Source organism: Myzus persicae, unplaced genomic scaffold, assembly GCF_001856785.1.
Source record: "Myzus persicae strain clone G006 unplaced genomic scaffold, MPER_G0061.0, whole genome shotgun sequence".
Classification (NCBI taxonomy): Eukaryota; Metazoa; Arthropoda; class Insecta; order Hemiptera; family Aphididae; genus Myzus; species Myzus persicae.
This window is the reverse complement of record NW_019104233.1, coordinates 704,902-732,046: the sequence shown is the minus strand read 5'-3', so window position 1 is coordinate 732,046 and position 27,145 is coordinate 704,902. Positions and strand designations below refer to the sequence as shown.

Below are 27,145 nucleotides of genomic sequence, written 5' to 3'. Positions count from 1 at the left end.
CATGAAATAAGTATGTTAATATTTTTATCGTGGTTCATTCCAAGATCTTTATACTAAAGTTGGATAATATAACTACTAACTATAGTGAGTGGTAATGTACTCTATAGAAGTATAGACTGAGTTGTTGAATAACGAGTAATTGTCTGTATTCCGTGTAAATTGTCCATTAATAAATTGTAACAATTTTTTATAATTTTTTTTTTCGTTTTGCATACCATTATTTACGTGGAAAATACTGTAAGAAAAATATTTGATTGTATTTAATTAATATTCTCGTCAACTGTACATTAGATGAAAGCAATAATATAAAAACCAAAATGACAGATGTTCAAATAATAATGCGGTTTTCTATTTTTTTTTTCAGATATTTCAAAATGGAGAACGTCTTAGAAAAACAACTATTGAAAGTGGCAGAATCAATTGAGCAAAAGCTTGATCAAGAAATACAGAAACTTGATGAGTTGGACTTAGATAGTATAGAAAATATACGAGAACACCGCTTGCAACAGATGAAAAAAATGATCAAACAGAAGGAAGAGTGGATGGCTAAAGTATGAGTTATTTTAATTATTGGCCTATAATTTACTAAGTTATTAAATTTATTTTTCAGGGACATGGAGAATATGAAGAATTGAGTGATGAGAAAAGTTTCTTTGAAAAATCAAAATTGAGTCCGAACATGGTGTTACACTTTTACAAAGACGGATCAACTCGATGCAAAATAGTTGATCATCATTTAAAAATATTATGTGCACAACATTTGGAAACACGTTTTGTCAAACTTAATGTTACACGTTTTCCGTTTCTGACAGAACGCATGAAAATACGAGTCATACCAACCATTGTGTCAATAGTAGATAGTATATCCAAAGACTTTATTGTTGGTTTTACTGAATTAGGGAATTGTGATGATTTCTCAACCGAGATGTTGGAATGGCGTTTAGCACGTTCTCAAGTCATTGATTACAAGGGAGACTTACTTAACCCACCAGATGTAGTCAAAAACAACAGAACAATGTTATTAGAGAAAAATAAGACAATAAGAGGTTATGTAGGAAATGATTCAGATGGTCTAGATTCCGATTAATCTGATCTGAAATGTTAAACTAATATACTAATAATATACTAATATAAATCATAATTTATTTTTTTTAAATACTTATAATATTGTTAATCTTGCTTAACCTCTACTGTAGAATATTTTTTACATTCCTACAAGGTTCTTCATGTCATTTTTTACGTATGATTTTTTTTTTTTATTAGACTGAAATATTGTTTTTTAATTAGTGTTGTAAAACGCTCATTTAAGTTACTCATTCCTGCATATTCAAAAAAAAAAACAAATTAATATATTTTTCAAAATCACATTTATTTCACTTATCTTATTTTGAAATTGTATCTGTTTAGAACAAAAAGTAATTATAATTAATGAAATATATTATTTTGTAAGTTTGTTAATTAATTGAATATAATACTCACTGACACATAGGTAAGCTTAGTCTATTCTATACCCAATTTGTAATTTTTTATAATATTTTTTGTTGAATTCAATAAAATGATATCTCTGATAAAAAAACATGTTTTTTTAAAATTATTTATACATAAATAGAGCTCAGATATTCAATGCATACATATCTTTTTTCAGGAATGCTCGACTATGCTTTCCAAGAAACAATAAGTAAATACGCACTATGCAATAATTTATTTTTGAAAGCCACGTGTTTAGAGATTGTGAATGTGCATTAAGAATATACTAATATATATAACTTTCCGTAAAATTTTTAGGTCTATAAGACTCACTTGTACTTTTAAAAATTATTTCCCTAGCAAGAATTGAAAAAATGTATGGGCAATTTCTCCAGCGTTATCAAAAATAAATATTAAACTACCAACACATCAGTTAAAAAAAGTAGCTTAGTAGCGATAACCTGGCTTCTCACTATCAAAATTATAAAAATAAAAAGAGGTTTTACCTTTAACTACTGTACAACTATTAGCCTCAAAAGTAGGCCAGTTGTTATTACGAGTCAAATACCTGTGGCAAGAGATGCATACATATCAAGACACCAGATAACGGATGTATGAAAGTAATCAACTCATGGGAAAATCATTTCTAAGAAATGAGATGGAATAGTAATGCGGGTGGGGCATACAAATGGACACGTTGAGTAATCACACTAGTTATTTTACAACTACGCTTCATCCTGTTCCCATCAGGAATACTTAGGGAGATTGCTACATTATTATAGAAATAAGTAACATATTATGATAAATTTAAAACCCAATACTGATATTAGGACATATAAATATAAATATTTTATAGAGATAAATTGGTTTGGTTAAAAAAACAACATTTATACAAAATACAATTTAATAATATAAATTATAAGTACATATTAAAAATTTTACACTTAATAAAAAAATTGTTTACTTGTTTAATCCAAAATTATGGTACCAGTGTCACTATTTTCATCATCAGAAACAACTAAAAACAATATAAATATAAATTTATCAATTTAAATTCCTTAAAAAATAATGAAGACAAAGAAAATACACATTCCTTGAACAATTATACAGATTTCAATCACAAATATTTGAGGTACTTTTGGTTTTGCTAATAATTATTTTAATTCATTATTGTAGAATAATTCATTTCTAATTTGTTTTCACAAAATTCTATTACCCACCAGGCACCAGTACATCTGGCAACTTTCAAAAATGGCAATATAGACTTCAAACCTAACTACGGGTTAGGTTAGGTGGGATATTCCAAAACTTTGTTTACTACATTCTTTATTTTTTGACATCTATCTCCATAATATTTTGACATCTATCTCCATAATATTTTCACATCAAAATGTAATGTTATATTATGAGTTATGACTAGGGTCCAAATTTTGATATGAAGTTCAATATTATTTGGGTGCTGTCAGATAACACATTCTAAGTACATAATTCGTTTCATATAACAGACAATAGATATTTCATACGATAAACTCTTATTTTGTATTTATTGCTGTTTCTACAAGTAAAACGTAATGTTTAGTATTGTATTAATACATTGTATGAGCTTATGTGTAAGTTAGGAAATTCAAAATACTGTATCAAGAATGAAAAGAAACAATTTTTGCCATAACAAACTTTCCACAATTTATCATAATTAATATGTGCTTTATGGTAAATTGTAACACAACAGCAGACACGAGGAGTATACATATAAACTATTACATCATAACCTTTTTTTTAGGGGAGAGGGGTGGGGGGTGTCAATAACCAAAAAGTAATATACTTAAACTTTAAAAAAATGTAGTGAAAATATAAGCTTGGTGGAATAATTTTATTATACAAGATCAATAGTACTTACCATATTTGCCAATAACAGGTCTAATATCATCTAATTTATAATGGTCAATAATTTCAACACTTTCATCACTTGATGATGATTCACTACTTTCAGGATCAATGACTATTAAATCGTCATTTTTGCCTTCTTGTTTTACATTACTAACTTGGTGTATATTATTATGAGAAGTTGTAAATGCAGTTCCATCAGTTATCTTAATCACGTCTTGATCAACCACCATTTTTTCTACAACACAAACATATTTTAAGGGGCTTAACAGTTATTTTTACTATACAAATTATTAAGCTGGGTACATAGATTAAATTTATACATTTTATACACGATACAACAGAGTATATAAACCGTCAGATGCCTATTCTTTCCATATCCAGGTGTATACCTACGGCCATGGTTGCCTGACCCAAGTAAAAAAATGAGATCATACTTCTTTTTCATCTTGCGAATATTAAAATGAATATCTAAGATTCATTTTCAAATAATAAAAGTGTTACAATTATTATAAATGGACAGTAATAACTACATTTATTATAAAAATGTCTTATTTATTTTGTAATAATATTATCATTTAGTAAGGTATTCAAATATTCCTGTCTTTGAACTATAAAAAATTTAGTAAGAATCACTAACATAAGTCTGATGACTCCATATTCATCCAATTGATATTCAAGAAAAAAAAATTAAAATGCTCACAATTAACATGATTTATTTATAAGGGAAGGTTAATTAAAATTGAGATACCTAATAAACAAAAGACACAAATTATTAATTAATAACAATAATAAATAAATACAATTCTATACCATCAATTTCTTCTGCTATATTTTCTTGATTGGATGGACCAACAAAATGTAATTTATCAGACAAACATAATTTTAGACTATTTTCTTCAGAAACTGCTGGTTCTAGGCCTTTAAATGATTTACACGAACTGCTAAGACATAAATAATGAAAACACACACACAAATAATAATTATGGATAAAATGAACAAAATTGTTTAATCAAACAGAATTTATAATGTTTAGTTGTAAATAAAATAAAAATGTAATTTTTTTGTGAAAAGAAAACCTGTTTCATGTGTAATAACACCACATATCAAGGATACAACTCTTTATCAATATTATATTTTTAAGTTCAAGTAGTTATAATATCACTTGATGGTTCGGTTTGATTAACTAAAGTAAAATATATTAAACAATTTAAATTATTGATCTTACCGATTTTTAATATCAAGTTGTATAGCAGATTTTATTTTATCTACAAGTTTAATAGCCACGGAAGCTGCTTGAATGGAACAGTTCATTAGAAGATTCTGACTTAAAGAAGCACACCCTTCAATGTCTACACCACACATTTCACTGTGGTTGTTAAAACATATAGACAATTTATTATCACAGACTTTGTCTTCCAGAAGCGATGGATCCAATATAATAAAATCACTAAAATAAAATCTTTGAATATTAATTATAAAAACAATGATTAGTGCATACAAAAAATAACGTACTATTTTTCAAAAATGGCAAAGCTTGCAATTACTGGATGATGATGAAGAGATAGTGGTATAGGATCTCTTTCTGAACTCGAATAGACAACTACTTTTTCTCCTGTTGACAGAACATCTGGATAGCGAAAATGCATTAATGCTGCTAAAGTTGCAATTGAACAACATCCCAAAGTATTACCATCCATGTTCAAAACACTCAAATCTACTTTAATTTTCCATACCTAAATTGTTTTAAAAATCAATTAAACTTTTTACACTAGTAAAAAGAAAACCTATGCATTTTTTTGTCATGGAAAAAAATCCACTGACTAGAAACAACAATCCCCAATACAAAAACTATTAATTAACCTACTTACTCCAAATGGCAATTCGAATGACAGATAAAGATATTATAAGTATATAAATAGTATCATAAATCAACTAAAATATAAATAAATAGGTATAATGGTATTATTAAAATAGGTACTATACTATACAGGGTATTTAACTATTTTTTTAAACAATGCAGTTATTCAAAATCTGATTTTTTGAATTCTTAATTATTCATACTTAAAGTCAGTGGCAGCTCGTGCTATGGGGCACTGGGCACTTGCAAAATCTACCAAATTGAAAGACTGAAGAAAAATGTATATTAAATTAAAATTGAGTAGGTGTTTCTCCCATCATAATATAGTTTGTATATTATTTAAAAATATTATCGAAAAAAAAATGTTATCAAATACTTAGGTACAATTATATGTACATCCTATCATATTATAGGCATTATCAAATTTGTTGTGCCCCGATGGCCCGATCAACGTAACTAAATTCCCCCCACTTTTCGACACAAATTAATAAGGAGTTGCCGGATACAATGATTCTATTTTTATTACGATTTACAAGATTTTGTCAGTCTTCCATGGCACAGAAATTATATTTGTATATAGATAATATGAATTTTATTTTATTTAAAAAATCAACAGGAGTTGGTGGTAAGTTCAAAGTTGTGATGCTGAAAAATGAGGGAAATAATTGTGTCCCACCTTCAATGAACCTCACAACTACCACTGCTTAAAGCTCATATTTTCAAGTTCTTAAATTGTTTGTATTACTTAAGGTATATCCTGCAGCAATTTAAACATATGTTCTTCAAATGAGAACCCCTCTTTTTATTTGAAGATTAATAAGTGGATAATTGTTTTTTGAAAATTTTAAAATACCTAATTCATAATTCAAACAAGTAGTTTCTCATTTTTATGAAGGTGAATTCTTTTTTTAATAAGTGGATCTTTATTGTGTGAATTTTCTATGGTGATCTTCCTATTTACCTAGGGTTGCCATACGTCCCGGTACACCGGGACATGTCACCAGTTCATGACTTCGGTCCCGGTCGTCCCACTAGACCCTACAAAAGTCCCGGTTATGTGTAAATAATATTATTACCAATAATTATATTAAATTATGTTTTTATAAAAATTATATTTGTATTCTAAAACCATGAATTTCACGTTGAATTTCATACGTATGCTATGGGAAAACCAGAGCTATTGAAACAGGTGAAAAAGTCAGAAAAATATAATATTTCAAAATAAATTAATAATATTTCGTTAATCAAATGTATCTTCTAATTTAATGTCTTTCATAATTCAATACTATTATTATTTTATTCTATATATTATATATATATTCATTACACTGTGTTCTAAATTTTAATATTAAAAAAAAAAAAGGTTCAAATTATTTTTGTAAATGTCCCGGTCAGTACTTGAACTTTTGTGGCAACCCTATATTTACCACAATTCACTAATTTATATAAAACAAAAATAAATTAATCATACTTTTTCCTCAGCAATTATACATAATGACTCAAGATCTATACATTTTGAATCTTTATAGAATCTTTCCAAAACTTGATTTATTTTTGTTAGATCATTAAGCTTGTCGTCACCAGCTAATTCAGCAGATATTTGTAGTACACCTTCATTTGGACGACTATTGTTTGGTTGATATATTTCACAGCTAACTTGAGCAAATACGCGTGTGGAGCCAAGTGTTACTAAACAATTACCCCAGTCAAGCCCAAATTCAATTTTCAATGGTCTATATTCATCTTTTTTACGACCATCAAGACGCTAAAGAAAAAACATTTACAAAAATATTTATTAAAATTCACATACCACGATTGTACTAAAATAATTAGTTAAAATGTGAATTCAAACTTCAAATAAGTCACAAGAACCCAAAAATGTACTTACTATTTTTTGAGATGCTGCTTCCAATATGAACGTTTTTTCACAATCAGATAATGGATTTACATTCATGGTAAGGATTGTTGTTATATTATAGTCTTTACTTATTATTTATCTAGGATATTTCGAAATTGAAAATTCTGTAAACTGCATTGAGCATTTGTAAACATTTAAAACAATACATAAGCATAACAGCAAAAGGCAATACTGCAATACGACATGAGCGCATAACCTGAAAGTAATTTAAAAATCAACCATCAAATTAAGTTAGATAACATATTATCATAAACCTATGGTTTGGCGTGGAGCTGTTCTTCCCTCGAGATAACGGCCCGAGCCGTTTCCTGGAAGAAACGATGTTGTTGGTTTATAACGTCTTTGGATATCACTTTGGGTATAAAAATGAATGTTTTCAGATTAATTATCAAAATGCTAACCCCAAAAACGAGTTATCATAACTTTGAGTCGTGCCGTTTAATGTTTACACCGTATTCAGTTTATTGACGCTAAAAGTAAAATATATCAAATATTGCGCCCGAGTACGATTCTGAAGTTTTTATTTTTGAAACAAATTATTTCTAAAAACTAAAATGTATAAAGTTCCTCAAAAAGTACAGAAGGTAATGGTACAGCCCATTAACCTTATTTTCCGACATTTGCAAAATCGTGCTAAAGTTCAAGTAAGTATTTCAAACGTAATATTTTTATAGTCTAGTTGTGTATTTACGGGAGCGGATGACAAGTTTATGGCATAAAGTTGCTATACGTCTGGCACAGTAGTAAAAGTCATCACTCAATAGCTTTTACTTAATAACTAAGATGTCAGTCGTTCCAGCATACCTAGCAAGTGTATTTTAATTTATTAAAGAAGCGAATAGGTGGGTAATGCTCTGATGTACAATGATCAATTGATGTGTTAAATATTAATCCAATGATATAAAATCATTTAAACAAAAATTATCTAAGCGAAGATGACCGCCTATATTATTACCAACTATGTATATTTTATAATATTATTCTGATAAAAGTAATTTATTTTACTATACCTAATATAATAGGCATTATAGTACAACCATAGTAGGTTAAATCTATTTCAAAATAATGCCATTGGGAATGTTTAATAAAATATGTACCTTTTTTTAGAGTTACACCAAAATTCTAAACCGATTTTGTGTAAAAATTCCCAATTTTCCTTAATTTTTTGGGGGGTTTTCCCGGCACTTATATAGCATCAACTAAACACGCTGTCCCATCAAAAAAAAATACTGAAGTTGAAAATTGAACCATTATTTCAGCTACTTATCGTGTATACAGACAAAAAAAAATCGGGTAAGTGGATGTCGCTCATCTGTACATTAGGTGTCTAAAAAGTCATTGTAATGGATGATATTTAATTTGAAATCAATGATATAATATCATTGTATACGATTAGCTATTCTGAGCAGAAACAGTATTACGGTCTAGGATATTTTATATTATTAATATGGTGGCTGGTAAGTTGAATTGATATTATTCTTAAATTATCAGTGATAAAATGAAAAATATTGTATATACTTATGCCTATATATTTTTTGATGAAGGTAGACAACCTTGTAGTGAATCTTGTATTACATTTTAAAATCTTATAGATATAAATAGAAAATTGGTTATGAATTTCTAACTAAATATAATTTGCACATTTTCATAATTTTTACGTATTTTGTCAAAATTTGAAATTCAGACCCTTAAAAAATTACTGTGGATCTACGCTCAAATTTTTTTTAATTTTCACTTACAACAACTTATGAGGAACTTTGTATTACATTTTCAAGGATTTTGACAGTACCAACATATTTTTATAGATACACCTAAATCGAAAAAAAAAAACAAATAATAATCAAAAATTTCATATGGGTATAAATTAGTTCAACATGAGTCAAAATATCTTGAAAATTGTATGGTGTGTAGAAAATGCAAACACAAACATACAGTGAAATTGCGTGTATCTACTCGTATTTTCATTGTTTAGAGTTAAACCAAAATCGATTTTTTCAAAAACTGGTTTTGAATAAAAATTCCAGTTTTGTCTTAATTTTTTGTTTGTTTTTCGTGTCGCTTTTGAAAACTTTTGGAATTTTGAATTTTGACCTCCATTTGAGAGGTCAAACTAGGGATGACCAAGTAGATTCACTTTCCTACCAGAAAAGTTGTTGAAAAAAATTGAAGCACTTTTACTGCCCCAAACCTTGAAGACAGGCTCAAAAAATAAAAAAACTTACATCATAGTAAAATCAATACTAAGCCTTTTAAATTATAATATATTTATATTGTATTATCCTTCAATAATAAATAATGTATTTAAATCTACTCCTTCTAAGAAATTGTAAATATTCAATGACTATCAAATTTAATCATGTATTCCAATTGCAGGTATGGCTCCAGGAAAAAATTCATTTAAGGATTGAAGGACATATTGTGGGTTTTGATGAATATATGAATCTAGTCTTGGATGAAGCTTGTGAAGTTAACACTAAGGTTGACTCAAGGAAACCAGTTGGTCGCATATTGTTGAAAGGAGAAAATATTACATTAATTCAAAATATGACTCCATCCATAGGATAAAATCAAGAACTGTCTGAATAAAAAATATATACTTCAATATATCCTTTGTAATATAAATTCATAATAAAATATCTTAATGCTTAAAACTCAAACTATGTGTAACCTGCAGTAATTAATGTATGACCAATTTGTGTTGGGTCGCAGTCAGGCAACACCTGTTTGCGGCTTCCCCCTAGTCAATTATCCACAACTCAGCTGCCGACTACTATTCTTATTTTGAATATAGACTATAGTATATTATAAAATTATTTACACATATTATATACTTGAATCATAAATAATTATTAATAACCTACAAATAATTGATAAAGTGAAGCAAAATGATACCTTCCCCCCACCCCCACAATTATGCCACAGGTAAAGGTATAGAATCTGTGTAAATTGCATGAGGCTATCTCAATTAAAAGAGTATTTTTACAATTAAGCTTAAAAAAATCTATTTCAACAAAAACACTAAAATTGTTATTATATCCACATATTCAAACATCAACTAACCTTACTCGTAACTGTAATTTGGCAACTTGCTACCAATTTCCATATAAATTATTTCAGTTGATAGCCATGTTACAATTATGTAAGATTTTTAATTTTCAAAAATTATGGTTTTTGTGACATTGTAAATACAATATATATGTTACGGGCAAAGTGGAAAATTCGGGCATTGTATACAATGTCCGAGGTATATTGGGCAATGTAAATTGTGAAGTATTTATACAAATAATCTGCATAATATTATTTTACCTAATCAATGATATTATATACTAATAATTATTATACTCGTTTATATGGTTATTTATGTAAGAGTATTACAATTTTTTTTAAATTAATTAAATTTAAAATGTATTTAAAGGTAATGCAATAAAATATTATGTGCATAATGTTCAGTTATATGATATTGTACATGAAGTTCATTTGTCAATTGGACATGGAGGTAGAAATAGAACGGAACACGAGATTAATAAAAAGTACAAAAATATAACTAGAGATGTAATAATGTTATACTTAAATAATTGTGAATCGTGTAAAAAGAAGGGAAGTACAGCTAAAAAAGGGTTGGTTGTAAAACCAATCATATCTTCTGAAATGAATTCTCGCTGTCAAATTGACTTGATCGACATGCAAGCACAATCAGATGTCGATTATAAATTCATATTAGTTTATTATTATCATCTAACAAAATATATTATGCAGATTATTTGTATAAATACTTCACAATTTACATTGCCCAATATACCTCGGACATTGTATACAATGCCCGAATTTTCCACTTTGCCCGTAACATGTATATATATAATATAAGTAAAGTTTCTTATAAAAATAAAAGCAATTTAGATTGGCATTTATCTGATGGTCAATGTCTTCAATTGCCGCTTTTATACTCTAAAACAGTGGTGATCAACCTTTTTCTACCTTGGGCCATAAAAAAAATCTAGGCTGCAAAAAGCTTAAACTTTTACGTTTTGTTGAATATTATATTTTATTGTTGGCACGTCTTAGTATAGGTACATCAATAAATGTTCAGCCTATTATTCAGATGATGAGTAATGTGAATAATTCATTCACATTAAATTGTACAAACATTACATTTTTAGTAACTTTTTCAATTTTGATTTAATTTTAACACTGGTGGACCGTTTAATAAATTATTGTACTTGGTTACCACTACTCTATACCGAATGAGATTGGAAAAAGTAGCTTTGGAATGGCAGGACTGCTGTGATTGACAGCAGGAGTTGGAAACCGAAAAGATTACATGCGCCAACAGTAACTCGTTTCTATTTGAATTTTTTTTATCGTTACTTATTTGGGATAAAGTCTAGTTCATAATATAAAGAAGAAATAAAAAATGATATTTATTTATTTTAAATTTTTAACATACATAAGTTTTTAAGTTTGTGTTTATTCCCATCAACCAAAAATATTGTACTTATTAAAATGTATTCAATTAAGGTCTTAACAAAATGTGACATGCTATTAGATATATTCCATCACCCAAAAACCATTTCTATGAGTTCCCAAATTTCCTCACAGAGAAAAAAATATCTAGTAGCATGTTATTTCCTCACTCCTCACGATTTGCCACTTGTGCAATGTATATGCTATATTATATTCATAACACAACTGGGGTAGACGAATTACAATAATTTAATGATAGGTACACCTTAATTTTAAACAGAAACTACTAACTTATTGGTAAAAAAAATTTAAGAAAAATCACAGTAAAAACATACATATTATTATTATATCAGTGAAACCCCCAAATACCGGACACTCGGTCACTTAAATGGTGTCTGTTAGGGGAGGTTTCACTGTATTTTTAATTTTTATTTTACCTAGTAAAATTTTAAAAAAATACTTAAATTAATTATTAAAGTATTTGATTTTCAAATACCGATATCACTAGAAAATACTTTCTTGAAGTGCTTTTAATCAAGTATTTTACAAAGGCACAAAGCTGAATATTAACCATACAAATTAAAATAAATATTTAAAAGGTATAAAAACAATCGATTTATGACATAGAGTAATACTCTATGCGCGAACCTTTCATCTCCGTAAAAAAACCAGTTCACGCACCACGGATATTTTGTCCTTAGGAGTTATTAGCCATAGAACGTTTAGTCTCCAGCATAATATATTGATGATAATACATTCTGTTCTCATATTATCATTATTATTAATTTCTCAAAAGTTCATTCTTTCCCTAAAAATATGTGTGCGTTTATTTTTAATGAACAATTAAAAATAATAAAAAAAAAAATGCTTGAAAAATGAATTATTTCCAATATACCTTGGTATATACGCTAAAGGTAAGTAATAAATATTATATATACGACTATACTATTTAAGATACAAGTCAATTGACCTGAAAATAAATTTATTTATTTATTAATAATTTTCAAGTACCTATTTAGTTTTAATTTATTCATTTTTACGACATTGAGTTTTGACAGTATAATTGTGATTTATTTAAATCTTAATTATTTTGTATTTGTAGCTTTGTTTTAAAACATTGAATTTTTCATTAAAAATTAATGTATTCGAATAAGCCGTTACCTAGATTATTTTTAAACATTTTTTTTTTCATTTATTTATTTAAATTGTTCATTTCCACTGATGAAACTAACTATAATAAATTATGCACACTATTTAAAAGACAAATGGCAAAACAATGTTCTGTTGACTTGACCAAAAAAACCCAGCTCCCTATCCGAAAATGATGGTTCTCTGTGGAAAACCACTAAAAAATTCTTAAAAATTAAAAAAATATAATTTCTAATAAAAATTCCAATGCAGTCTCGCAATAAACGATAAAGCAGAAGCTCATTTCCGAAGTTTGTGACCCAAATAACTCCACCACCATTCCTTCTATAGAAAACAAAATACACGATTTCCTAGATAGTCCACTCCCAATGACACTTCAGCCAAAACCATTTCCGCGGAATGGGGTAAGATCATTCATAAAAAAAAATTATATTTTAATTACGTAAATCACCCGAACATGATTTGATAACAGCCGAAATAGTCCGCAGGCCCGCAGCTTCCCAATAAAACTATAAAACGTTCATACCCCTCAAGTCACTCCTATATCTTAATTGTTATTTTTCGAATCTCATACCTACTTCCCAATTCAATAGAAACATTAGAAACTCGCCTCAATAATTCTTTTATCTAAACCAAACAAACCTTTATACCTCTCGGCTCTCCTCTAACAGGCCTATAAGCTTGCTACCTTTCTTCTCAAAACTCTGAAAAATTAATATTAAATAGAATCTGCCCAATCGTCGAGGAAGAGAAATTAATTTCTGACAAGCAATTTAGTTCTAAAGAACATCACCTGACTATCCACCAAATACACCGACTAGCCGATAGATACCATGGCCTGCTCTCAGGAAGAGAAACTTTATACCTCGGCAGTATTTCTTGATACCTATTTCTCAGGCCTTCGACAAGGTCTGGCACCCCAGCCTTCTTTTCAAATTTAAATCATTCCTACCTCTTTCCTATTACCTTTTCTCTAAATCATATCTTTACGAGCGACACTTCTATGTCACATCAGTAACTGAATACTCCTAGTATCTCCCCAATATCATCTCAAGGTGCAATTGCATCACCAACTCTCTTTAATCTATACTCGGCAGACCAACCAACCAATCCAAATACTCAAATAGCCGAATATGCCGACGACAAAGTATACTCCACCCACGTCGATCCTGACTTAGCTTCAACTTCTGTCCAGATCCACCTGAATGATAAATCACACCGGTACTCCCCCCGTCAAAATTAATGAAAACAAATCTGTACATACTCTACCTTCGTACACAGCGAAAAACCTTGGACTAATCTTCGACAAATGTCTAACACGGGCTAAACACATTCATGAAACAAAATTAAAATTAAACAAACGAATCTACTCTCCCAGACCCATACTCCGATACTCGGTAAGTTTTCAAAACTATTCCTCAAACCCAAAATTCACATCTATAATCTTATTATTAAGTCCATCTGGCTGTACAGTATACAGCTCTGGAGCACTGCCAAAATATCAAATACACGAAAAATACAAGAGGGTTCCAATCAAAAATTCTTTGACTCAACTAATGCTCCTACTCACCTTTCAATAAACTACTCTCTTCACACAGATCTTCGCATTCCTAAAATCATAAACCTAAATGTTGGATACAGCTGTCAAAAATAATAATAAGAATATATACGTTTTGAATGATAAATATTATAATATTGTATAGGTCTGACCTCAGTTCTGCACAAAAATAAAAAACATGATAAAGAAAAATCACTTGCTTATAAAATAAAAATAATGATATTTATATAAAAAAAGTTAATCAGTTCGATTTTTTAATGTTATTAGTTTATTACTTACACCAGTTAAAAAGTCTCCAATGGTTACGTTATTTTCATTTTGTCTTTTAACTAACTTTTTTAGTCGGATGTTGACAGTTTTATTGTTACTTCTTTTTGTACTACCTTCTCTTCGGGTTCACCTAAAGCATTCAATGCTAACTTGGCCCTATCGGCGTTAATTCCATTTCTAATTGGTCAGTTGGTATTACATCGTAATTGGGTTGTACAACTATATTATGTAATATTGTAATATGTATATAAATAAACTTTGCAAACTCCACGAAGCAAATTTTGGGTTTTTTCCTAGTCTCATATCTCTATCTATACAGAAACCCTCCAAAAGACTCAAATGACAATGGCCAATCGACCTAATAAATTTAACTTATGTATGTTTAAATACCTAAATAATTGTAAATTCATGCCTTCCTTGCAGGTACTGGTTCTTCCCTCGATCAAGACACCCAAGCCACTGGAGTACTGGACCTAATTTAATTTAAGAAACATCCACTATGCTTATTGTACTTTTTTGATGTATAGATAGTATAAATTCTAGATAAAAAAAATTGTTCATTAAAAATTAATGTATTTATTGTTAGTGAAATAAAGAACTTTTGAAGAAATTAGTCAACAATAATTATTAATGATTTAAAAATTCTGAGAACCGAATGTCGTATGACAAAACGTCCCTTTACCGTCCACATCATTCCATTTTTCTCACGTCTTAGTGCTCTGTGCCTCTGTCCATATTATTATTATGTACAGAGTGATTCACAAAGAATACTCAACCCCTTCTTTCCTTTTAATGATGAATTTATTCAAAATCTGATTTATAGAATTTTTAAATTCTTAAGATTTTTCTAAATTAGGTCCTTAAGGAATGTCCTGTGGACCGTGGTGACACAAACTTCTATTTTTCTAATAATAATTAATAACCCTCCTTGTTCTTATAAATTATTTAGAGGATCATTTTTTATTGTCTGTACATGTTCGACATATTATATTACTCAAAATTTAAACTATTAAGTTTTGAGTAAATCATAAATAATAGTAAATAATAATTTAAAAAGAAATAAGAACACAACCGTATACTGCCAATTAGGTATTTTAAAATGTGATTGACTGCATAAGAGTCGCGGTTATTATATTATATACCCTTAAAATTGGAGATTGTCCGAACAGTGAGCTTGGTGGTTATAAACTTATAATGTTATTTATAAGAATATGGTTAGATTGATAAGTGATAATAACTATCATAAGTTTGAATTATTATCAATAATTATCTTCGAAACATAGATAATGTTATAGTATCAATGCTTCAAAACAACATTTCGTATTCCTATCAATCATATCTTACCACAATACCACTACTATATAGACTGTGCTACTATAATAGTAGACGGTAGTATAAGTATAGTTGTTATACTGCAAACTGTTATAGTTAGTACTTCGGAAACATTGAGAGGTGTTGCACGTAGATGAGACTGTACCGTCGGGCTGTTCCTTAGTTAAATATTTCATTTTATACATTTATTTACAGTTCATATTATAATGAATGCTTCCACACAATACAGTATGCGATGGGATGACTTTTCTTCCCATTTTACGAACGAATTTGTGTCTCTACGGAATGATGAACAGTTCGTCGATGTTACATTATGTTGCGATGATCAATTCATCAAAGCTCACAAAGTTATTTTATCAGCATGCAGCCCTTATTTTAAAAAAATACTCATGGTAAAATTCAAGTTTGTTTTAACAATTAATTTAATCATTTTTTTTTTTTCTCGTTATAATTATTAATTTCTATAGATGAACCCATCAAAACATGTCACAGTTATTATGCACAATGTGGAATATGAACTCATGAAGACTTTAGTTGACTTTATGTATTTGGGAGAAGTACTCGTAAATCAAAATAATGTTGATAGATTTTTTAAATTAGCCAAAACATTCAACATAAAAGGATTTCAAAATGGATTCAATAAAAATGAAGTTAGTATTAAGATATAATTTTGGACAATAGAGTTACTACTTCATCCATCCACCTTGTGAGATTTCCCCTGCCAAATTTAAGAAAAACAAAATGATTTCTCTTTAAATACATTTTGCTTTTTAATTTCTTCAACTCAGTATTTAAGCTGCATACCCATAAACCATTGATATTGTATATAGTATATAAATATACCTACTTAATGTATTTAAACAATGATAATGGTACTGAATAGATGGTTCCATACTATGCCATGTATAAAATAAATTAATGTTAGATTAAAAAACAGTTATGCTGAATAATGTGTTTTTATACTAACATAATAGTTTTGTACAAACATTGTATATTCTTAGGTATTAAATAATTTATTATTTTCTAAATCTTTTTCAGACTTCAATTTTGCCTTCCTTATGTGAAAATGTAGAGCAAGATGTCCCAAAAAATGATGTTATTGATTCAATGGATAACCATGATGATGGATTATTTGCTAATCAACTAGATCAACTCAATCAACTTGTGAATCCCAATGAAATAATTGTATATTGAAGTTACCTAATTAATTAAGTGCAAAAAATATAAATTTTCTTTTGTGTATTACAGAAACGAAGAAAAATAGAACCAAATTATTGGCAACAATCTACTGAAACAACTCCATCAACACAACCTGAAAAACAGAGGTGTCATTCTTTGGATCCACGACCGTGTCCAGAGTGTGGGCGTCAATATAGCAGTTTATCTAACTTAAGGCAACACATTGAATTAATTCATAAACCAGGTTGTGTTGTTTGTCCTTTATGCGGTAAAACATTCAAAAATAAGCTTTACCTACGGCGGCATTTTATTAGTTTTCATGAAATGTTACCATCCAAAGTACAAAATACATCTGATCCAGGTACACCTTACGCTTCAAATCCATTACATTATCAATCTGATCAAAGCCAGCAGAGAATACAAATAAAAGAACAGTCTAATAGCCAACAATTAAGTTCTACTTGTTTTGATCAAAGTATACTTCCACGTTAAGTAGAGCTATATGACAAAATATGTAAAGCTGCTTTTTTAATGATTGTTGTTATTGTATTATTATTGAGTATTATCAAAGGCCACAGGTTTAAGCGTCTTATTGTAAATTTATTATTGGCTTTTTATGTGCAATTATATTAAATGTAAATACTTGATTCTTTATTTAAAAATACGCTATTTTTGCAGGCACATGTTCAGCAGGTTTATAGGGCACAAAACCCCATAAGTTTTAATGATATACATTTTTTGATTTTTTTTAAAGTATTTTAATAATTTTTGAAATTAATCAAATTCTGACTATGTGCCTGATTTCATGATCTCTAAATTAAGTATTACAAGATGTATTGTAGCTATACAATTTCTATACAAACCAAGAATTATATTTAGCCTGTATCTAATTTTATTTATAAAACCATTAAATATGGTGCTAATACATGTTATCCCAATAGATTAAAATATTTAAATCTCATAGTCTAATCAATTTAAGAATGAATGTATAAATGTTGTTTAATAGATACTTATCAGTTATCGTTATCCACTAAAAATAATTAATGCTACTAATTTATTAATAACAACTAACAATGTACCACTTTTGTAACCCTTTTTTGTGTAACTAGGCATAACCTACAGATCTAGATTCTTTAATTATAATGTATAATATTATATTAATTTTAAAATTTAACTTTAATTCAAATACTTTACAGCATTTATATAGAAACTATGAAACAAAAGTATATTAATATATTATAATCATATTATTTCTTCATAGTCAATATTTAATTTTTTTGTAATGTATTTTCATGATTTATGTATAGGTTAAAATTAATTTTAAGAGGTAGTAAAATTGTCAACATGTCCAGAAAAATAATATCATAATTTCAAAAATAATATGATTATTTAAAAACCAAAATACAATCATAACTCTAGTTGTCTAAATCTCTTATTATGACACATTATTCCATGAGCAATTGGTTAAATTGATAATTTTAAAATCTTAATATATTTTAACATTTTTTTTATTATTATTATTTTACTTACTTCAACGTTGTAAGGTTTTATTACATTTAGAATTTCATATATGGCCACCAGACTTACACTATTGATTATTTTTTTTAACAAATACCATTCTTGAAACTAAAGGCCACCATTTCAGAATTAGATTCCCTTAAAGATGTTAGTCTTTTTAGAACTTATTTAATATATTACAATCAAACTACACTTCATTACAAATTAATTTTAGCCTGGCTTTAAAACTTAATTTAATTATTAAGTATAAGCCTATTAATGTACTAGTTATATCAATAACCAAGTCAGAAATTGACTTCAGCTTCATTTTGCACTTTATACATAATAAATATATATATACAGTAGACATTGTTTATAATGACACCAGTTGTAGTGACATATCAGGTTTTTATTACTTTAACGTAAAATACTTGAAACAATTTAAATTTTAGATTTTTTTGTTGGTGCCTTGAACCTCATTATAAACAATATCTACTGTAAAAAATCAATTCAAAATAAGTTCAGTAATGTGCGGCCAACTTGTGGCTTTGTTCTCTTGGTCAACTAGGCGGGAAAAGCCAGTTGACATCACAAGACAGATGCTGTTCTGTAATTATCTAATTTTGAATTTAGTATTTTAATATTATATGTGCACCGAAATAAGACATGTTTGAGCTAATACTTGTCACATTTTGAACTGTGAACTAATATTGTATTATATTGTTGATTAATTTTACATTTAAATAGTTTAATTATGTTATTTTGTATGTTTCTTGATTATCTTATCAATATGGTTTAAAATTTGAATTTAAAATAAAATTTTTGAACCCCTTTAAAGTTACTTGTAAAAGTTGTAAATTATTTAGATAATAAATTGTATAAATATCATATGTAAAATAGTAATTATTATACATTATACATATATATATATAATACTTTTTAAATTGAAAGTACTACAGTTTATTTTACTTTAGCAATTTTTTGACATAAATGAAATTGAGAAATGAACTAGATGAACAAAAGAAAACATTTTTATTTTCAAACAATCCATCATGGCATAAGTCATATATACGAGTATGATAATATACAATTCCTAAATTTACCACCATCATCATCATCATCATCATCATCATCATCATCATCATTAACAACATCATCATCATTAACAATAACATCATCATCATCATCATCATCATCATCATCATCATCATTATAATCTCATCATAACACTTTGGCCCTTAATCACTTTTATGGAAAGAAATCCTTGAACCATGAAACAAGTTAATGGTACCCACATTTAGGTATGTGACTGAAATGTACACAATGCTGCAATGTAGCCAGTAGATATCCAAGAATATTAAATAGGACAAATAAAGTAAGTTTTAGTTTAATTTAATTAAATAGTTAACATATTATGTATATAGTTAAGTTTATTAGAAAAATGAACAGTTTACCAGTATTTATAATTAATACTAATATTAAAGTTATTCGTTTTTAATAAAATAATAAATTTCAATATATAAAGCAATTAAATCTAAATTGTTAAATCTTTTTGTTACATGTTTTAAAACAACTTGAACTACAACTATCATTAACAGATCAATAATTTTGATACAGACAATATTAAGAGATTAACCAATAAAGACTAGGAACTAATATTAGCTCAAATTAGCAAAAATAAATCAATTTTAAAATTACATGACTAAAGTGAAGTGACTTACTTAAAATCTATGATGGCATGTTTTAATTTATTATTTTACAATTCATGTTAAGTATTTTAAAGCACACTATACAATATAAATTATAGAACAGTTTCAATATAATTTATAAATAGTTTGTTATGTATTATAAGTAAAATTAAAATATCTAATTTCTATAAAAAAAAATAACAATAAATAATATTAAAAAAAAACATAAGAACACATAAGTAAAAAATGTAAATAATAATAACAGTCATGGGTTATTACTAAAGAATATTAAATATTATGACACGTTACATATAGATTAAAAAAAAAATTGACTTATGATTTTTTATGGCTCTAGGAGTCTGATATTGAATTATATCATAATTATTTTTTAAATATTTATTCTAAAAAATGATACATAAAATAAATATATGAATGTCTATAATATATAAAAAAAAATTTTCTATTAATTACAAACCGTTAGTTATTTTGTGATGTAAAAAAATGGTTTATACAATAATGTAATGAAAAAGGAAGAGGCTAAATTCAATTTGAACACTTTAAGATGGAGCTTATATAGTGATGTATGGATAACACAAATAAGAGGTACAGTTCCTTGAACATTGTCTGAGTAGGATAAAGTAAAACAATTTACTTATTTTAATTCAAATGTTAGTCACTGAATCATTAAGCAATAACAATAGACAATCTATTCAAATTGACGATAATTAATAATTAGTAGTAAATTATATTAATAGAATACATTTAAAGCTTTTTTTGTATAAGTTTGTAGAAAAATTGATATCAGAATTTAGTTTTTGTATGTGTTGACTGCTCTTATAGCACAACATAATATTAATGCCAAAACTAAACCAAAGAACTCAACTGAACCGATTGCCACAAGTAATACAAGGAATATAATCATACTCTTCCTTGAAGTATACAATAATTTTTCAGTGCATCCCTGGAAATAATAATTTATTATTTAAACAAATCATAAATTAGATAAAATGTTTGTATCAAAGAATTGTAAATAGATGTGTTTAATCTTTAATGTAACAACTATTGAAATTGTTAGAATTTTATTTTGCATGGTATAATAATTTTTATCAAATTTTACAATAATTTGTAAACTTTCTTTCATTCAAATCAATACTGCAAATGTAAATGCTTATCAAAAATGCATTTAAATGTATGAACTTGCTATGTTCTATACTATTCCTAATACCTCCCGATTAGTAATTACTATAATGTTTTTGCTTATTTCTGAACATAAATTAAATCAATGAGTTTCATACCTCGGAATAAATATATTCAGAAATTGGTCCTGAAGCCACAGCAGTTTGAGCATCTGAACATTGTTTAGGATCACCTTTACAACAAGAAGCGGGAATCTTATATGATTGTTCTGGAGAACTTATTGCAAGTCCTAGACTTTCTGTCTGTGGGTTATTATATTTGCTTCCAGCCCAATCAGAAGGGCCTGATGCACCACAACATTCAAACTATAACATACATTGAAATTATAATTAAATAATACTTATTAAGTTGGAGACAAATAATAAAATGTATAACATTGATTACGGGTTAACATATTATACTAAATGTATGCTTCTTACATACATGGTTATGGCTAAAAATGTACGGATTGTTTTTTATTTTAGATTCTGAGCGTAGCGATGAATGTATTGATTTTACAATGAGGTGTATTTTTACATTTTTTTTTGTGTCTGTAATTACGGTTTCTTGCAGTAAAAGTGCTTTGATTTTCTTCAACAGCAACTTTTCCGTTAGGAAAGTGAATCTAGTTGGTGCATCCAAATTCAAAATTCTCAATAGTTTTCAAAAGCAACAGGAAGGCAAACAAAAAATTAAGGAAAACCGGGAAATTTTACGCAAAAACAGTTTTTCAAAAAAATCAATTTTGGTTTTTAGTGTAACTGTAACAAAAATGACCGTAGATACATGAAATGTTCACTGAATATTTGTGTAAGCATTTTCTATACACCATAATATTTTGGTTTGTGTTGAACTATTTATAAGCGCCTAATTTTTTTATTATTATTTCTTTTTTTTGAGCCAGTCAATAAAAATTTTTTTTTGCTCGGTCAAAAAACTTGTAAATGTAATAAAAAGTTTCTTGTAAGTTGCTATTAATGAAAACTTTAAAATTGACATTTTTTAACATTGGATATTTACTCGATTTCTCTTTTAGCAATTTTCTTATTTTGTTGTAATTCCAAAACGAATTACTGTAGACACTTCAAATTTACTCCAAATGTTTATTTCATCAATTTACATACTTGATAAAATTTTAAAAATATTTTGACTCTTTTAAGCTGTTGGTGGACATTTTCAATTTTCATTTTTTTCCCTATAAATCTCAATAAAATTTTAGCAGTTGGGCCGAAATCATGAAAATTCAATACTAGACTCTTGATTACTTGTTACAATAACAGTTGAAAAGCATTAAAAATAAATAGGCACAATTTTTTTTTATAAGCATTTAAAGTCAAATGTTGACAATATTTATCAAATTGAAAATGATTTTGTAGTTAAAAATGCATACAATTTTCAACTGTTATAGCTGAGGATTGAAAGTTAAATAAGGTTCCACTTAAGCAGTTTTTTCGGTTCTAAGAAATACAAAAATTATATGAATACAGTTTTTTTTTTATACTTTTTAGGTCAAATTTGGACAATATTGCATATAAACACAAAGAATGATGTTTATCATTTTGTTGTAATTCGATTCCAAAACTGCCCAATTTTACATAGGTATGTTTAATATTTTTCCAGCACCACTGATAATTTAAGAATAACATTAATTCAATTTACCTGGTTACCTACTGTATTAATAATAAGTAATAACAATATAAAATATCCTAAACTGACATACCCTCTCCGCTCAGAATCGTTTTTCTAATACAATGATTTGATATCATTGAATTCAAATTTAATAGCAGCAACTTTTTAAACCCCTAATATACAGCTGAGCGACATCCAATTACTGGCTTTTTTATTAATAAAATTATTATGTTTGTCAGTGGCGGAGTGTCAAAGAAGACTAGACACACCTACCTACTTGGAATTGTTTAAATAGTACATTTAATAAAAATATTTTTATTACACATTTGAATGTCATAATAATATATATTATTCATATATATATATATATATATATAAAACAATGTATCATTTTTTTCTTACAGTGTGTTGGGGATTATTGTTGCACTACAATTAGACATGTCTTGCCAATCATATTTATTTTGATTTATTTTTAAATAATATTTGTCGACACATTATCAGCAAATATATTATTGTGACGACTAGAATAATTTGTTTTCTAGAGTAATATTATTATTATCAAATAAAATCAAATAAGATCAATATAAAATTTAAAATAAGATATAATTTGTCAAACTACTTAACGTAGTACAAACCGTTCAGCTATCTGCTCATCACCATTTATTGACTATTTTTCAGTGTGATTTTAGTTTTAATAATGCCAAAAGTTAAAAATGAATATTACGACAATTTGTTGAAGAATTTTTAATTTTTTATTTTAATGATATTATATTAAGAGGACGCTACAGTGAAATTTGTTGTCTTTGTCTTACAAGTGAGTACAATAACAAATTGTACACCTAGCAGATCACGTTTAGCTTTGTTAGCTTAAAAGTTGGAGTGAATTTTCCTCTTATAAAATTTAAAGGTAAGATTATTATCAAGGGCATCTCATAGGTTTTTTTTTATATTTTAATTTTTAAGCGAGTTATGAGTATTTTAAGATGTACAAACAATTTACAATTTTAACACTCATAACTCGCTTTGAAATTAAAATATAATAAAAAGCCTATGAGATGCTTTACATAATAATCTCACCTTTAAATTTCATAAGAAGTCAATCACTATAATTTTTAAACTAATAGAGCTAAACGTGATCTGCTGAGAGTTTAATTTGTTATATCAAGCACTTGAAAAACGGAGACAACAAATGTCAGTGTAGCGTCCTCATAAGACAATCAGCCAATCACTGATGTATTTTAATGAATACATTTGTTTTTTGATAACTACATTTTTGTGTTTATCTTACAAAAATTTAAATTTAAATAATAATATAATAATAAATTAAATAATGCATATTTTACTATTTCTTATTGCATACAAATCCTAGCCCTGGTATACAGAGGTATTAATGTATTTTTCCCATAATACTTTACGGGACCAAAAAAATTATAGATACATAGAAATAACTGTTAACAAAAGTATTAATGTACTACTGTCTTCTATAAAGAAATGTTTTTTGATTGTAATGATTTATGTTATCATTAAATTCAAATTTAACATATCCATTACAATGACAAGTCACACTAAAAAATTACTATAAAGCAAAGAAACTTCCAGTTATAAAATAAAATAATTGATATAATATTATAAGAGAATAAGCTGAGGATTATCTTTGAAAAAAAAAACTATAAATATTATTTATGAAACAATTAATACTTACACCGCTCTGTATAGCATCAAATGTTTCTGTACGGCCTTCAATTGAACCATACTCTGATTGAACAGTTGTTTTAACAGTATATCGAACTAATTCTCCTAACTTATCATTATTTGCATACATCCACACTGCAGCTGATATTTGAGCCACAAGTACAGCAAGTAATAGACAGAAATACTGTAATAAAAAAAACCAACTTATGTTTTTAAATAAAATTCATATACAATAAACATTTTTTATTTTATATTACAAGAACGAGTGAACATTGGGATTCACTTATAGCAGCCGCACAACCAAGAAATCCAACGATCAGAAGTAATGTGCCAACAAACAGAATAAGATATACACCTGTATAGTAACTGGCTTCATCTTGTACCATACTTAGAGAAAATGTTGGATCTACCCACATCCATACTGCAAGTAGCATTAATAATAGGCCACAAGACTGAAATTAAATAACAAACAAATTAATATTTAATATTTTCTAAAGAGTTGATATAAATACACAAGTTGATAATTATAATTATAATTTGTAACACTCTCTCAATCAATTTTGGTTTTGAAAAAATATTTTTTCATAGTTTATTATAAAAATTAAGGTTTTAATTTAACTAAAGTTAAAGATTTTTGAAATAGTATAACTAAAACCTAAAAATTGCATTCATAAGTATTTTAAGGCACAATACTTCAACAAAATATTGATATGCAAATATTAAATATAAAAAATAGGTTTATGTTGAAAGAATGTCAGTTGCCAGCTGACCATCTTTTATCTTGGTTCAACAAATACAGGTTGCAGTCATATCACTTAGCATTTCTCATTTAAAATTTAAAACTTTGTACTCAAAATTCCTCTGTAAGCTACTGAATTATTATGTCACCTAAATAACCTAGATAACTAGTTCATGTTTATAAATTATAATAATACAATAATATTTTACTAAACATGGAATAAAATTATATTAGAAGCACTTTAAGAACATATAATATACTACTTTTTAGATGGGAAGTATTTTAATGACAAAATAATAAACAAATAAATATACATAGATAAATGCCCCATAAATGTCATCTTTCAATAACCCTTATATTATGTTATTCTTACATACTAAATTAATAACAATTTACAGCATGTACGATTATGATAATTCATTACTAGATTTATAACTTTTCATTATTCCAAGAGACTTAAATGATTATAAATAATAATTGAGCTGCTGTCACAAAAATGAAAGACTATAATATTGAAATAAAAGCAACAGCTGTGATCCAAATATGACATAAATACATAATGTCTGTATTTAAAAACTAGGTTGTAAAATACTTAACATGTTATGAGCTCAGACAAATTTAATTTAAACAGTGTAGATCGTAAAAAAAAAAACACTAATAATAATACCGATTGCTCGTGTGCAGTATAAAATTATCTCGTCATCAATAACCGCGATGAAAATATCAAACTTTCCCGCGGGCACGACGATGGAGTTACGACAATAACATTGACTGTAAGCGCGCTGCCGCGACTTACCCCTAGACCCGCGGACAACGAGCATCATGTCGGCCATGACGATAAAATCTCTAGATATGTCAAGGATCGGTACTCACCAGATACAGGATATTTAGTAGGGTAACTACGTGTTTCATGAACGCATATCAGCCGGTCAACGCCATCTCACCCGTTCAAATTATATCGTTCTCAAATCAAAAACCGAAACGACAACAACAACAACGAAGCTTAACTTGTTAGAGCCTCTGTTGACAGCTTCGAGCATCGAGATCGAGCTTCCCTTAAATGGTCATGTGTCGTCACTCGTCAAATTGCCTATCTAGTTCTAGTATCTTATCGGACTGTTTCCACTAGTAGTCCCTTGTCACTGTCTAGTGTCTAGATCACAACAACAATAATAATATTATTGTTATCGCAAACATCAGCGTGTTGATTGCAGTATCCAGTCGTGTTGATGATGTTTGTAAGTGTGGTGTGTGTGTGTGTGTGTGTGTGTGTGTGTGTGTGTGTGTGTGTGTGTGTGTGTGTGTGTGTGTGTGGAGGAGGGGGGTAGAGATTCGAACATGATAATACTATAACCACGGTTATTGGGGACTTACAGATCAGAGATAAGAGTCCGAAGGGAACACTCCTAAGATCATAATACAAACATATAAAAATATTGTGTAGCCGTGTAGGTACTAACATACTTAAATTTTAAATCATCGTGTATTGACAATTATTGTCTTGTCTATTATACAAACTATATTACTAAGCTCGTTGTCTAAAAATGTGGGCAAGTAATCGTGCTGTAGGTGTCGAATATAGGTTTATCGTCATTCGCCATTGAGTGAAGTCACTGTAATAGTGTAATACCTATACAGTGTTAAA

At 27.8% G+C, this 27,145-nt stretch overlaps 5 protein-coding genes and 1 long non-coding RNA gene across 7 annotated transcripts; 4 read left to right on the top strand and 2 right to left on the bottom strand.

Moving 5' to 3' along the window:
- The first annotated feature begins 116 nt into the window (after positions 1–116).
- Positions 117–1,576, top strand: LOC111040301 (thioredoxin domain-containing protein 9). Its single transcript, XM_022324163.1, has 3 exons — positions 117–237; positions 365–551; positions 611–1,576. The coding sequence occupies exons 2-3, from the start codon at positions 375–377 to the stop codon at positions 1,085–1,087; spliced, it is 654 nt and encodes a 217-aa protein (XP_022179855.1). The 5' UTR covers positions 117–237; positions 365–374; the 3' UTR covers positions 1,088–1,576.
- A 777-nt stretch (positions 1,577–2,353) lies between these two features.
- LOC111040296 (exosome complex component RRP45-like) lies at positions 2,354–7,351 on the bottom strand. 2 transcript variants are annotated; one of them, XM_022324158.1, is made up of 7 exons: positions 7,101–7,351; positions 6,684–6,977; positions 4,867–5,087; positions 4,580–4,801; positions 4,165–4,295; positions 3,365–3,589; positions 2,354–2,485 (listed from the first exon to the last, which is right to left on the bottom strand). In XM_022324158.1, the coding sequence occupies exons 1-7, from the start codon at positions 7,164–7,166 to the stop codon at positions 2,436–2,438; spliced, it is 1,209 nt and encodes a 402-aa protein (XP_022179850.1). In that variant the 5' UTR covers positions 7,167–7,351; the 3' UTR covers positions 2,354–2,435. The 2 variants fall into 2 exon arrangements, with proteins under 2 accessions (XP_022179850.1, XP_022179851.1); XM_022324159.1 differs by having other exon boundaries at positions 4,165–4,292.
- A 186-nt stretch (positions 7,352–7,537) lies between these two features.
- LOC111040302 (probable small nuclear ribonucleoprotein E) lies at positions 7,538–9,788 on the top strand. The gene is made up of 2 exons (XM_022324164.1): positions 7,538–7,774; positions 9,504–9,788. Exons 1-2 carry the CDS (start codon positions 7,685–7,687, stop codon positions 9,693–9,695), a joined length of 282 nt encoding a protein of 93 aa, XP_022179856.1. The 5' UTR covers positions 7,538–7,684; the 3' UTR covers positions 9,696–9,788.
- A 1,183-nt stretch (positions 9,789–10,971) lies between these two features.
- LOC111040320 lies at positions 10,972–15,174 on the top strand. Its single transcript, XR_002605191.1, has 2 exons — positions 10,972–12,505; positions 14,992–15,174. It is a non-coding gene; the product is annotated as an uncharacterized LOC111040320 (long non-coding RNA).
- A 717-nt stretch (positions 15,175–15,891) lies between these two features.
- Positions 15,892–19,174, top strand: LOC111040304 (protein abrupt-like). Its single transcript, XM_022324167.1, has 4 exons — positions 15,892–16,292; positions 16,368–16,550; positions 16,939–17,085; positions 17,149–19,174. Exons 1-4 carry the CDS (start codon positions 16,107–16,109, stop codon positions 17,569–17,571), a joined length of 939 nt encoding a protein of 312 aa, XP_022179859.1. The 5' UTR covers positions 15,892–16,106; the 3' UTR covers positions 17,572–19,174.
- Positions 19,175–20,750: 1,576 nt separating this feature from the next.
- Positions 20,751–26,766, bottom strand: LOC111040303 (CD82 antigen-like). Its single transcript, XM_022324166.1, has 5 exons — positions 26,374–26,766; positions 25,019–25,213; positions 24,772–24,945; positions 21,560–21,766; positions 20,751–21,225 (listed from the first exon to the last, which is right to left on the bottom strand). The coding sequence occupies exons 1-5, from the start codon at positions 26,410–26,412 to the stop codon at positions 21,073–21,075; spliced, it is 768 nt and encodes a 255-aa protein (XP_022179858.1). The 5' UTR covers positions 26,413–26,766; the 3' UTR covers positions 20,751–21,072.
- Positions 26,767–27,145: the final 379 nt, after the last annotated feature.

What these genes read in the sequence shown, in the direction of transcription:
- LOC111040303 (XM_022324166.1), bottom strand. Translation starts at nt 26,412, where the DNA reads ATGAAACACGTAGTTACCCTACTAAATATCCTGTATCTG. An exon ending in TTGATGCTATACAGAGCGGT is followed by an intron (nt 21,767 to 24,771) that starts GTAAGTATTAAT and finishes TGTATGTTATAG; the next exon opens with TTTGAATGTTGTGGTGCATC. An exon ending in CTGAATATATTTATTCCGAG is followed by an intron (nt 21,226 to 21,559) that starts GTATGAAACTCA and finishes TATTATTTCCAG; the next exon opens with GGATGCACTGAAAAATTATT.
- LOC111040302 (XM_022324164.1), top strand. Translation starts at nt 7,685, where the DNA reads ATGTATAAAGTTCCTCAAAAAGTACAGAAGGTAATGGTACAGCCCATT. An exon ending in AAAATCGTGCTAAAGTTCAA is followed by an intron (nt 7,775 to 9,503) that starts GTAAGTATTTCA and finishes TTCCAATTGCAG; the next exon opens with GTATGGCTCCAGGAAAAAAT.
- LOC111040301 (XM_022324163.1), top strand. Translation starts at nt 375, where the DNA reads ATGGAGAACGTCTTAGAAAAACAACTATTGAAAGTGGCAGAATCAATT. An exon ending in AGGAAGAGTGGATGGCTAAA is followed by an intron (nt 552 to 610) that starts GTATGAGTTATT and finishes TTTATTTTTCAG; the next exon opens with GGACATGGAGAATATGAAGA.
- LOC111040304 (XM_022324167.1), top strand. Translation starts at nt 16,107, where the DNA reads ATGAATGCTTCCACACAATACAGTATGCGATGGGATGACTTTTCTTCC. An exon ending in ATTTTAAAAAAATACTCATG is followed by an intron (nt 16,293 to 16,367) that starts GTAAAATTCAAG and finishes TAATTTCTATAG; the next exon opens with ATGAACCCATCAAAACATGT. An exon ending in ATGGATTCAATAAAAATGAA is followed by an intron (nt 16,551 to 16,938) that starts GTTAGTATTAAG and finishes AATCTTTTTCAG; the next exon opens with ACTTCAATTTTGCCTTCCTT.
- LOC111040296 (XM_022324158.1), bottom strand. Translation starts at nt 7,166, where the DNA reads ATGAATGTAAATCCATTATCTGATTGTGAAAAAACGTTCATATTGGAA. An exon ending in TATAGCAGAAGAAATTGATG is followed by an intron (nt 3,590 to 4,164) that starts GTATAGAATTGT and finishes TTTGTGTTGTAG; the next exon opens with AAAAAATGGTGGTTGATCAA. An exon ending in ACCTGTTATTGGCAAATATG is followed by an intron (nt 2,486 to 3,364) that starts GTAAGTACTATT and finishes TATTGTTTTTAG; the next exon opens with TTGTTTCTGATGATGAAAAT.